This window comes from Notolabrus celidotus, chromosome 8, assembly GCF_009762535.1.
Source record: "Notolabrus celidotus isolate fNotCel1 chromosome 8, fNotCel1.pri, whole genome shotgun sequence".
In the NCBI taxonomy this organism is placed as follows: domain Eukaryota; kingdom Metazoa; phylum Chordata; class Actinopteri; order Labriformes; family Labridae; genus Notolabrus; species Notolabrus celidotus.
The window spans coordinates 32041425-32054693 of NC_048279.1; the positions used below are offsets into that span (position 1 = coordinate 32041425).

The window sequence follows — 13269 nt, forward strand, 5'->3', positions numbered from 1 at the left end:
CGCTGAATTCGATCTGCCTCTGAATGTGCACACAGGATTCAGTGGTTTGGTATCAGCTGGATGGGGCGCTCTTCCTGACAGCTGAATATCTGTGTCTGTTTCCTGTCCCAGATAACAGCAGTATGCAGAGAGGCTGCCCTCCTGGCCCTACAAGAGGACATCAAAGCTCAGCACGTCCAAGCCAGACACTTTGAAAGTGCCCTGAATGCTGTGAAGCCCCGGATCCCTGACTCTCTCATCCAGTCGTATATCAGCTATCAGCAGCAGCACAGCGGCCTGTGTTTCTTCTGAGCACGCCACCGTGGACGAAGTCAAAACTAAGAGACTGCTTTCACTTTGATTTCTGATTCTGTTTGAAAAGAAAGTGCCAAGTTATTATTATGAACTAACAGAAGAACAAATATGAGGCTGGTTTAGTTATCGAATGCCATCATGTCTTATTTCAATTGTAAGTTTCCCCAAATTGTTTGTTCATACATTTTAATACTCTGTAAACAAAAATGTGTGTTTACTCCACAGCTTTTCTTTGGTTGTTTTGCAGAATGACTCAGTGTGTCTTTCTTTAATCATATGAAATATTAATAATGTATTAAAGTGCATTATTTATGTATTCATGGTCTTTGGTTGTTTGTCTGTTAAAGAGCAAAAGGGACATTGTTGGAACTGGAAACTCACAGATCAACTAAAGGTCGGTTCTATTTAAACAGGAGTTAGAAGAATGAACCTTTTATCACCTTTTTATTGAATAGTATGTGTTTAAAATAAGTTATATTATTAATTTACAAACATATTAACACATGTAAGAAATGTGGTTTCCTGGGAGCATGTTTGGAGTGTGTTTTAATCCTCCTGTTATGTTCGTTTCTCTGGAACAGCAATAATGTTCCTGGGTCAATTTGACCCGGGGCATATTCAATGATCCAAAAGTGTCAGAACCCCCCAAAAAAATCCCAATACACATTTCTTAAAATCTAATTTCTAACTCAATTTCTAACCATTTAAATCAAGATTTGATCCATTGGTGTTTCTTTAATCCTCACAGATCATGGTTCAATGAGGATAACTCACTTGTTTACATTAAAATTCATGTTAAAACTTTTTTTAATGAACATTATAAAGCCATGAATATAAATACAATAGCTTCACACGACATAGATTTTTGTTTTTTTTAATTTTTTTTATAATTATTTTTGTTTTTATGAAGTGATGTTGATGAATTAACATGACTCCTTCTCGTCACATGCTGCCCAGGTTTATATGCTGCATTTAGCTGGTTTGAAAGGCATATATTGCCTAAAACAGACTTTAAAAAGGGTCACAACATAACCCACAACATAACAGGAGGGTTAAGGCTTTGAGCATACATATGAACATTTTACATTCAAAAAAAATCTGTCTCTTTTGCACCTTAGGCAAGACAAGGCAAGGCAGCTTTATTTGTATAGCGCATTTCATACACAAGGGTAACTCAATGTGCTTTACATTAAAGCATTAAAAGCATTGGAAACATTCAGACAGGCATAAGAGAACATAATTAAAATGACAAATATACTGTACTAAATAAATGACATACTATTTTTGAAAATGTTTAGCTTTTAGGAAAATATCCCCTGCAGAATTTTAAAGTACTGCACAGACAAATTAGTTTAAAAGTGTTCCACATTTATGTGAATACAGAAAATATTTGAGGTCCTTATTTGACTAGACTGCAACAGATGTCAAGTTGCATTAATGTTTTAAGATGATAGTGGAAAGCCTGATCCTTCACTTCAGGTTATTACATAATGTTCCCCTGCTCTGACTTTCATGGAGTACGAAACGGAGTTTTATCTGGACTCCCTTCAGGAACTCATAATGGTTCCTGAACCTCCACTTTTGAGGGAGCTTCTGCTCGCACATGCACGCGGAGAAAAGCAGTCCCGGCTGCTGGATTCATCACATGCATCCATGGAAAATCAGCTAATTGCTGTAATCGTGAGATTTCCGTCCGCACTTCCGACCACTAAGAGCCCGGGATCCAGGCGGCCATCTGTCGGTCGACCAGGATTTGCTTTATCACCGAGGAGCAGGATTTTAACATACAGCCTGAAAACACTTGAGCCGTTTTTCCTCCAAAGAGTCGCTTTAACAGTCCGTTAACTCTTATAGGGGCTTTTCCCCTGTTCTTTTTTAAGCATTTGCTGACCCGAAATGGCACTGGAGGTCATTCATCTATTGATTTTTCCATTTGAATAGGATAAATTGACTTTGTATTGAACTTCCTTTTCTCATGGATCCGGATGTAGCGCATCCGCGACACCAATCAAACCAGACAGTCAGGAACAGAGAGGAGGAGGGAGGGGGGAGGGGGGTGTAAGAGCGAGGGGGGAGTCTTTCCCCTGGCTGCAGGGCTGCTTTTTTCTTAAGGTGGTACTGAAAAAAACCAACCACCAACACCACCATTTCCACTTCTCCACATCCAAAAAAAAAAACGACCCGTGAAACTCTTAAAATGATGGGAAAGTATCCAGATCAGGGAGTAGTGCACGCTGCACACTCATACAGACGCATCTTTATTTCCTCCGATGAGTGTGATGACTGCGTGTGTGCGTAATGGGAACATTCCAGAGAGCAGAGGAGACATCCTGTTGATGTTTCCTCCCTGCGTTGTCTGTGCAGACAGTGGTTTCCAAAGTGTGGCTCCAGCACAAAGGGGGGTCCTTTTTATAGAGCCAAGGTTAACTTCAGTCAACTTTTAAAATTATAGCATTAAGTTTATGCCTGCTTTTAATGCCCGTTACAAAGTCTTAAGAATAATTCAGTGGATTTATTAGATTTGGAAAAACCTTTATCCTGTTAATGATCATAAAAAGCCCCAGACATGTGGCCATTTCTGTTAATGCCAGATTAATCCTAGATTAATTCTGTTAAATACTTGTTATTTCGGGGTCATTAACTTATTAATGTGTTACAAAACATTGTACCAAAGTTGTTTTAATGTACTTTATTGAAGAGATATCTTATAGTTCAACTTTATTTTACTTTTTTACTATACTGTGACATAGCAAAGTGTATTCAAAAAGTAAAATCAGTATTTTATTTGCAGTGTTGTACACTTAATATTTTATAAAAGCTTAAAGCTGCTGTGAGGAACTTTTCTTTTGTATCGATTCTGGCGCCCCCATTGTGGGCAAAGTGATACCTCTTATCTCTTGTCCTATACATGCAAAAGGAGTGTTTTCAACAAAAGCCTCATCCTGTAGTCTTTTAACAGTCGACTTTATCAGGCAATGTGATTATTTTCCATGAAAACAGTCAAATAAAGTCTGTTTCTGAAGCAAGATGTCCATCATCTGGTCTGACACCTACCCTCCCAGGGCAGTTTCAGGCATTAAAAATTACAACAGAGAAGGTGTCAGTGTTGCTGCTGGTGGACATGTTTGCTATTGAAGGTTATAAAGAGGCATCAGTATCATTTTTAGTCTGTTTCTCAGCCATTTCAAAACTCCTCACAAGGCCTTTAAATGTACCAAGAAGGTTCACTTTAAACTTAAAGCTGCTGTGAGGAACTTTTGATTTATATACATTTTGGTTTCCCCCATTGTGGACAAAGTGATACATCTTATCTCTTGCTCTGTACATGCAAAAGTAGTGTTTTCAACAAAAACCTCACCCTGTTGTCTTTTAACAGCCAGATGTATCACTCAATGTGATTATTTGCCATGAAAACAGCCGAAAAAGGGAGTTTCTAAAGCCAAATGTCAATCATGTGGCATTAAAAATGACAACAGAGAAGATATCGGTGTTGTTGTTTATGGTTTTGTTTGCTTTTGAAGGTCATAAAGGGGCATCAGTGTTGGTTTCAGTCTATTTCTCAGCTGGTGGAAAAACTCCTCATAGTGCCTTTATATGTATGAAATGAGGATTTGAATCCACATTTCTCCTCGTAACTAAGTATGCTGAACTTCACATGACGAATCAGCAATAATATAAATAAACTGCGCGTTTATTACATCACTATTAGTCACATTCACCTTATTCACATCATTATTCATAACCCACAAGAGCGGAAACAACTCCTTTTTTCTTCCCTGAGCCCCCTCGTACACCAACGCGGAATAAAACCGCTCCGTTCCACCTTAACAAGTGCACACATCTCTATCGCCCGGCCTTCCACATCTGCCCAATGAATCAGGAGCGGATGCGATGTATCCTTTTTCAGTGGAGTGAATGGCCAATGGGAGTTGGCTTGTCGAGCAAACACTGAGCCCTGCGTTCCCATTCATTCAGTGCTGAACAGGCCCGCAGAGCTGAAGAGAGCGCACGGCTGTCTGCGACCACACGACGCTTCTGTTTTTTCTCTCTCTCTCGCTCTCTCTCTACAGCGAGCGCAGACTCTCCGCAACAAACACAGCAACAGCCTGAACTCCACTCTCCGCGCACACTCTAAGAGGAGAACGTCTTGGATTTAAGCTCCCTCGTCTTTGATTTGATTTCACACGAGACATTTTCTACGATATTTCGACTCGCCAACTTATTCCTGCGGGACTTTCTAGAACTGGGTTAGTCTCGCCAGAAGATCGGCCTCCCCAAGTGCGCAGCAGCTCTCCCTCCTCCATCAGAGCTCCACCGTGGATTTAACTTTGTTTTAAAACTGGGACGAATGCATGCGTAAAAGCGCGCTCCACTTCCAGAAAACTTACCAAGAAAAGGGAATTACGCACAGGGATACTCTCTCTCTTGGATTAAAAGGCAGTTCATGTTATGCATTAGACCCGATAGCCTGCGTTTGGACATTGCCCCTTCCTTGTGGATGGAGTTTTGGTAGGCTATTTGGTTGATGGATTCGACGTTATGGATGGTTGCATATAGGTATGTATTTGCCTCACTATTTCACTCTACTTTTACGCATATTTGGGGGGTTTAATGCTTTATATTTGACTGTAGTGGTGCACTAAGTAGCAAAGTGCGCACACCAGCAGCTATTAAATGTGTCGCCACCTCGTTGCATACATTCAGGGACTAAATGTGTGGTTTCTAAATGTGTTTGGCACGAAAAAAACACCCACAGCGGGTAAAACTCATCGCGATTAGTTGATGAAGTTGATGGATCTCCATGCCTGCTGTGTCCTTCCGCGGCTCTGCTGTAACAAACACCCTTCCCCCCACGGCGGTTGTTTTCATTCATAAGTTTTAGCCCGTCTATTCGGATGCGTCCTCTCGTGTCTCTTGATCTCCCGATCCCGATGTTTTATAGGGTTCTGCTTTTATTACTGCGCAGGATGTCGTCCTGTGAACACGAGCCGTGCAGATAATCCTATTTATCAGGCGCTCTTTGACTCCAACACTTTAAAAAACACAGATAACTTGTTTATTTGTGACGCGTAAAATATGACAAATCGCCCGTTTCTGGCAGGAGGTGCAGTCTTCCTCACAGTTCATGTTTTTCATGAAGCAGTGCTGCTTTCTGTCTTTGCAATCTCTCCAGGATTTGGCCTCGTGCATGTCTGCGTTGCCTCGTAACATCCACGAAGGCTCACACCAAGGGTTCTAATGTTGCATATGACTTACACACGCACATCTGACAACTTATGCGCTTCCAGTAAAGTTTCCCAAACCGTGAGGTGCAGATTCAGCCTGAGAACATTAAAGCTCCTAGTTCGTCTTTTATTCTCATCAGAAGTCTGTATTTTGTCGGAACTTGGTCTGACCTTTAGTTCTTTTTCCCCGTCTCCTACTTTTGTCCCCATTTCCCTGAATCCTTTTCGGTGTAGTAATAGAATACTAAGTGAGGCAGCTCATTTAGTTCCCTTGGATCGCGTCCTCATTTCGTCGCCGCGGTGCATTTAAATGTTAACTAGTCATACAAATGTAAATGAGGAGGGGAAGTATTTGTAGGCCCTACTGAAGTTTAAATGTGTGCGTATTAGGGAGGAAGGTACACCAAGTCTTGTTAATAGTCAACTTTTTTCCCAGAGGATTTACTTAAAGGAATCAAAAGTGACACACAGTCGTGTTGACAGCATGAGCACAGAGTCAGTGTTGGGGTAAAACACACAGCTGAATAGGAAATACACATTTCTGTTATTTTATTATGTGAAGAATGTATAATTTGAAATTCACATTTTTTTGCTGCTGCAGGATTAGTTCAATTTAATCTATCCATACTGATCAGTTGCACTTGATGTAGTCTGTATATAGGCCCAGGAATGTGGTTACCCGTCCTCCATCAGGACAGAGTGTTATTGCCAGTTATGCCATGTTTTGGCTGTCTCTGATCATGTCCCCTCCCTCCCCACTTCTTCCTTTGTCTCTCCCTGGCCTCTCTCCCCCCCTCAGGCAGGTTTTCCGATGCATGCCAAGTCCACGGTGAATGTCGGAAGTGGTGATCCCCCCAGATGGAGCTCCAAAGTCAACATGGCCCCGGCGGTTCATTAGTGGTGATCCAGCAGCCTTCCCTGGAGAGCCGGCAGAGGTCGGATTACGAGCGGGAGCTCCAGCATGCCGCCATTCTCTCCCTGGACCAAATCAAGGCCATCCGCTCCAACAACGAGTACACCGAGGGGCCCTCAGTGGTACGGAGGCCCCCTGCGCCCCGAATGGCCCCCAGGCCCCAGGACAAGCAGGAGAGGACTCACGAGGTCATCCTCGTCAATGTGAACAATAATTATGAGCACCGGCCATCAGGTCACCACCATCACGTTGGGGGTGGCGTGGTGGTAGTGGCTGGAGGACAGCAGTATGGAGGGTCTCGGGCCCCAGGGCTCAGCCGCTCCACTAGCACAGGAAGTGCCGCCAGCTCAGGGAGCAACAGCAGTGCCTCCTCTGAGCAGGGACTCTTGGCACGCTCACCCCCCACCAGGCCCGGCATGAGCTTACAGCACCACCACAGAGCAGAGCGGCCTGTTCGGACTCAGCCCAAGCCTAAGGCCCTCTCTCAGCCCCAGCAGGGACCTCACTTCCATCAGCCTCCACTAGAGGCTCCGCTCAAGCCGCAGGGCAAAGGGAAATCAGACTTTTCTAGCTCTGGCACTGGGGTGGTGGCTGCTGCCGGGCACCAGTTCATCTGTGAGCGCTGTGGGAAGTGCAAGTGTAGTGACTGCACGGCTCCCCGGAGCCTGCCTTCATGTCTGGCGTGTAACGGACAGTGTTTGTGCTCAGCTGAGAGTGCACTGGAGCACGGCACCTGCATGTGCCTGGTTAAGGGCATCTTCTACCACTGCTCCAATGACGATGAGGGGGACTCTTGTGCTGACCAACCCTGCTCGCTGTCACGCTCCCACTGCTGCTCCCGCTTTCTGTGCATGGGATTAATGTCGGTACTCTTCCCCTGTCTGCTATGCTACCCACCTGTTAAGGGCTGTCTGAAGGCATGCCAGGGCTGCTACGACCGGGTTAACAGGCCCGGCTGTCGCTGCAAGAACTCCAACACTGTGTACTGCAAACTGGAGAGCTGGGCCCCACAGAGCCAGGAGAAACCCTCCTGATCGGCCCTGTGCGTGATTGTGATTGTGTGTGTGCGGGAGACTCTAGATGTGGATCTTATGATGACAATGATAATGATAGTCACAAATTAATGTTTATCAAACATTCTAAGCACCTCCCACCCGCCTCCCTTTCCTCGCTGCAGAACCCTAAGGAGCTAAAAGGAGTAACGAAAACCACTCGATTATTTTATTTTGATTTCTCTGGATCAGGACCATGTTTTTACAGACCAGTGTTTGCCTTAACTGTTTCTACGTCTGTCCTCAGCTCCTCATTAACACTATTTTTTTATATATATGTAAGTTTTTCTTCCGTTTTAGGTAGGTAGTTTCCTCCAGGTCTTTGCACCTGGTGGATCTGCCTCTCACCAAAATCTGTGAAGGACGATCTACTATAGGGCAATTATGTAGCTGTTACCTGGTATTCATAGCAAGCAGGTATGTTTGAATTTATTGGTTGCTACCACACTGAACTGTGGTTTCCTTTGCTCATGTTGCATTAACGAAAGCACATCCATCTCATAGTATTTTTTTCTCCACCTGGACATGTTTCTCTCCTTCCACCCATCTGAACTCTTCATTCACATTCTGTGGCATTCTCCCATGTTTTTTTTTTTGTTGTTTTTGTTTGTTTGTTTATCTTTATTTTGTTGTAAATTGTATGCTCAAAAATCCATAAGAGGAATTCTGGCTATTTTTTAAAAGAAAAATGTCTGTTAAAACATTTTTTTGTTGTAAAAAATATTTATTATGTGAAGCTCTATTATTTTATGATATTTATTGCAAGAGACAGTCTTAAATTTACTCATGTCTGAATATAACAAAATATCAAATACTTACTGAAAAATTAAAGGGTGGCACAAAAGAAAACTATGTTAACTTTAATGCAGAAAATATATTAATTAATGAAAAACAGCGCTGTCTGGTGTCTTGATTGATCTGTTGAGAAACAGTAACCCGGTATGTGTGAATGTTCTGACTGATGCTTGGTTTCATGAGTTTGAGCTCATTCAGCTAACAGAAAATCACTGTTTTCTGGGTGTGCATGTGTGTGCAGTGTTGACGCTGGGTGTGGAATTCCTGGTTTGAAAAAAAAAAAAATGGACCATGAGTAGAAACAGCTTGTAGCTTAAAATGTGACTGTTTACATTCTTGGAGGGCTTCTTCGCCGCGATTCTCCTCGCTAACCTTGAAAGCTAAACAATGCAGGTCATTGACACGATTAGCCCTGAAGCTTCTAGCATCAACAGAGCCTCCATGTTTCCATGCTCACAGGAAGTAACTCTCCTTTAAAAAAGAAAAAACACCCCACTCTGCTCTGCAGCCGACAAGTCACTACAAAACTATGTGCTGTAGTTTACTCCCTGGGCTTTAACGCTGCTGGATCAGGATGTTCCCAAACTCCCAAATGGTCTCCATATTGCAGGGCTGACAGTGTGTGCTTTGAGAGCGACCATTACGAGTAGCCAGGGCCACCTGTTCAAAGATAATAAACCGGGGCTATCAATGCTGGGCTTTTATGGCCTGGTTCCTGCACTAAAGCCAACGACAGGGGCAAATCCAGCCCCCCACACCCCCTCCCTCTCCATTTGGCCGCCTCTTTTTGTCAGTGAATTTATCACTTGGGAAGTCCGCTGACCCCCAACCCCCCCTTTCCACCTCCGGGCCTCCAGGGGATGAGATCATCACTTTGAAAGTTGGTTGGTCGGCACGGAAATGCCAACAGTTGGGGAAACACAAACTGGGAGCAGGAATTTCTCAGAGACAAAGGAAAAAACATACCGTGGCTTAAGTTTGGGAGAGTGCAGAGATAGCAGGAAACAACATCGCCAGGGTGTCAATACTGTGATGGTGAAGTTTAGATGAAGTTATATTAAGTTTAATTCAATGCTTGAAGTCACAGCAGGAAAGTGTCAGCTGTAATGCTCCTCTGATAAGTCTAATCAGAGCACACAGGAAGCACTGCTGCTGACCAAGTTCTCACTAAGATGTCAGCATTTAGCATTAAATGAACCGTCCGTCCAAATGGGCCTTCTGTTCTCTACGTGCCCTTTTTCCCCTTTTTGGTGGAATGTACCTTTTGTTGCCCTGAATAGTTAAGAGTGGATTAGCGATTTGTCAATTTCCTGTTACCTTTCAGAGCTGCAATCCGAGCCCCATTTGCTCCTGGCTCCTGGATGATAGCAAACAATAGGAGGCCTTTTTTCAGGTTTCACTGCTGCTCCCCTGCACGGATGAGAAGGGGGGAGGTGGAGGGAGATCTAAACTGTATTCAGAAGGCAGGGAACAGGAAGACAGTGTTTACTTGATATTTTCCAGCCTAAGCCAAATAAGGAAACAGATCCTACTCCCACCATTTCCAGAACTTGGCTCAGTTCAGTCCCAAACATGTCTTTTAAATCTCTGATCTAATCAGCTGAGGTGTCTGAAATAACATTTTATGGCTTGTGTGTAGTTTTTTTCACTTTCAGTCACCCTGCCACGTGAACTGTACTCTAACTGCGTCACATTTTACTCACTGGATTTTAAAAAAAAAAGTGTAACCTGAGTCAGACTTCAGTAATTCAATGGCATAAATGGTCACAACCTCCCCCTCCTCTTCCCTTTCCTCTTCTTTGCACTTGTTTCAGAGTAAATTTAGCCGCTCCACACGCCCACGTAATGCTATTTGGAGTTGTCAGGCTTGGCGGGTCTCTCGCTGCAGCTTTTCGGGTTTTTTGGGGCCGTACAAGTGCAAACACACATGACTACCAAGTGAGTCATGGTGGAACCTCCAGCCCACACATCCTACCGGGGCAGTCCTTTTCTTAGCCATGCAGGGCAGCGCTGCCGGCCCAGCCGCGATGGAGCAGGATACTCTATAAACAGTCATCATCCACCTCCTTCCTCCTCCTCCTCCACAGCATTCATCAGCAAAAGGCCTGCTTCAGCTTTCCTCTGCCTCCCCCTCATCTGGTTTTCATTATTTCCCCTCATGGCATATAAATAGAAATTAGCAATCAGGGGAAATGTGGGGGTGGTGGATTCTGGCGAGGAAGACGGCTTTTTTGGACCTCAGCATGATGACCAAAGTTTATGGAAGTTATCTCCTCAGATGTTTGGACGATCTCGGCGCGCTGGAGTGACATGTGAGAGATGATGTGTTTGAGAGAACCGATCCAACATCCACAATCGGCCGCGGCAGGATTAAAACGACGTGAAAATATATGAGATAGCTTTGAAACAGTTGAGCGCAGACTCTGATAAAGTCACTGTTTTGATCCCTGACGTTAAAAAGAAGTGGAAAAATAAAAAACATCCAGCTGGTGGTGGATGAAAATCAGACAACCTGTGTTTACCTTCACCACCGCGTGCTGCAGAGTTTATATTAAAGGTCCTGAAAGGGTTTGGTTTGGAGAACTTTCTAAAACCCACAGAGGAACATGTAATCCTCCAATTTCACTACAAAAAAAAGGAAACTACACTGACATAAAGACAGATTATTTACACCTAGAATACTTGATATTATCAAGATCATCTTTGGCTCTGCAATGAAAGAGGCCAGCAGACTTTCTGGCCCACATAACCATCAACTGCAAAACTTAAGCCTGAGTGAAATCATGATTCCTCTGCCTGACCTGCACACAGGCAGAGAGCTGGTTTGTGCAGGATTTAGATGTTTTGAATCTCATAGAGGGACATCCTGAAATATTTGATTATTCCTAACATATGCAAATTAGCTTCACTGCAGCTCAGTATTTACTAGACAAACATTTCAGTCACTCATCATAAAGTTTGTTCCTCTTTTCTTCACTGTTCTTCAGATACTTCTGGTTTTATTTGCAAACATGAGACATCCACTTCTCAGATTTCTACCTCCATCCAAAAACAAGTGAAAAGAGCTTTTGGATAAATTATTGCTGTGCTGAAAAATAAAACTTTTAAAAGTACCGCAGAGGAAATGTCTTGATCTCGCTGTGAGCAGGTTTTATGAGGGACTACCTGGTTTTTGGAAAACAAGTCTGATGACAGTGAGTCAGTGGATCATCCAAAGAGCCTGGGACATAATCCCTGAATGAAAAAAAAAAAAAAAGGCCACATTGCCTTTGAGTGAATTCAGAAATCCAAGGGACCAATTTCCCCAGAGCCAATAAACCCAGAATAGTTCATAAAGCCGGAGATACATGAAAGAAAATCAGGTGTTTACAGCCTCATTTGAACACTATGGGCTGCTTCCTGTTTTTCAGACATGGAGTGTTTCATTTGACAGACAGTCATTTAACGGCCTCTTTCCTCCTCAGAGCCTGCAGGGACGACCCAGTGTTTTATCAGGTGTCGAGGGCTATTCAAGATGGAGGTGTTTCATTGGGGCCTGAGCCTGTTGAGCATTTGCTCCTGGGTACACACACCCACAGGAACCAGAGTGTAAAACTTTCACACCCCCCCCCCTCCTGACCTCCTGTCTATGCAGCGTTACCTGCTATCTGATACCACATTCTTCTCCAAGCCTCCTTCCTGTCTCTTGTCTTTGTGTCTTTGTGGACAAAGGCTCGTTGGAGGGGATGATGATGATGATCAGAAGAGGGAGGACGATCAATACAATACACGACTCATTCAGTTGACTCCTCTTGTAATTAATCGTCAGGCGTTACTTAGACTACTGAGGAGATTTGCTTTTGATCAATGGCTCTCATTTCATCAGCCACTCATCAGGATTCAGAGTGTCACTTCCTCCTGCAGAGTGAGGGCCACAGCCGGATGCAGACCTGAGTGATAGATTAACATGGGATTTCTTGCATGATTGCAAATTTAATCCTCGGGGTGTTCTTCTTCAAGACGGACGGTTCAAGAGAAAACAGAGGAAATAGTCTTTAGTCTGAAGTTGCTTTGAGAGACATAACAAGGAATACAGAGATCACTCCTATAATGTTCACAAGGATCCAGTTTTTACTTTAAATTGCTTCAAAATACAACCTACAGTCTTCGGCCATCAGAGGACAACAACAAATGGAGCCTGTCTGTATCAAGAAACACCTCCTGAAAATAAAGGAACATCTCCAAGAAAGTCTTCAGATTTTAGTCTGTAGTTTCTATAAAGGGGCATAGGAAAATAAAATACAATGACAGATAGATGAAGAGAGCCTGGTGTGCCTTAAAAATGAAGGAATATTGATTGATTTATGTGTGATTTGCTGTACCATTGCAAAATTTAATCATCAGAGTGTTTGCCTCAGGATGGACAGTTCAAGAGACATCTGAGGACATACACTTTAGTCTAAAGATGCATTAAAAAACGCAGAGATCACTTTTAAAATGTTCAAAGGAATCCAGTTTTTACTTCAAATTGCTTCAGAATACATCCTACAGTCTTCGGTCTTTATGTGTTTGAGTTGGGATTTTAAAAGGACAACGGCATCAGAGGATGACAACAAATGGAGCCGACCTTGCGCCAAGAATCACCTCCTGAAAATAAAGGAACATCTTCAAAAGGTCCACAAGAATTCCAGTTTCACTTAGAAAAATATTTTCTTTACTTCACTTAAGTCTTTAGAGTCTAGTCTGTAGTTTCTAGTAAGGGTCGTAAGAAAAGAAAATACAATGACAGATAGATGAAAAGAGCCTGGTGTGCTTTAAAAATGAAGGAATATCTCAAAAAGTTCTACAAACATTTAACTTTATCTTCAGTCTGGTTTCCTAAAGTCTTGAGTCTTTACTCTATATTTATAAAACGCCTCCAGAAGACTTCAACATCGACTTAGAAAAACATTTGTGACTATTGTCTTAACTCCTACATGTGAAATCTCTAACCATAGGCTATACTTCTCAC

At 43.1% G+C, this 13269-nt stretch overlaps 2 protein-coding genes across 2 annotated transcripts in view; both read left to right on the plus strand.

The window, feature by feature from the left end:
* The window catches only part of spata5 (spermatogenesis associated 5), a 155863-nt gene extending 155253 nt beyond the window's left edge, over positions 1 to 610 (plus strand). The window contains exon 17 of the mRNA XM_034690793.1: positions 112 to 610. Coding sequence (XP_034546684.1) covers positions 112 to 291 — 180 coding nt within the window. The 3' untranslated portion in view covers positions 292 to 610. The remainder of the gene's footprint in view (positions 1 to 111) is intronic.
* Positions 611 to 4142: 3532 nt separating this feature from the next.
* On the plus strand, positions 4143 to 8371 carry spry1 (sprouty homolog 1, antagonist of FGF signaling (Drosophila)). Its single transcript, XM_034690918.1, has 2 exons — positions 4143 to 4851; positions 6319 to 8371. The coding sequence occupies exon 2, from the start codon at positions 6378 to 6380 to the stop codon at positions 7464 to 7466; it is 1089 nt and encodes a 362-aa protein (XP_034546809.1). The 5' UTR covers positions 4143 to 4851; positions 6319 to 6377; the 3' UTR covers positions 7467 to 8371.
* Positions 8372 to 13269: the final 4898 nt, after the last annotated feature.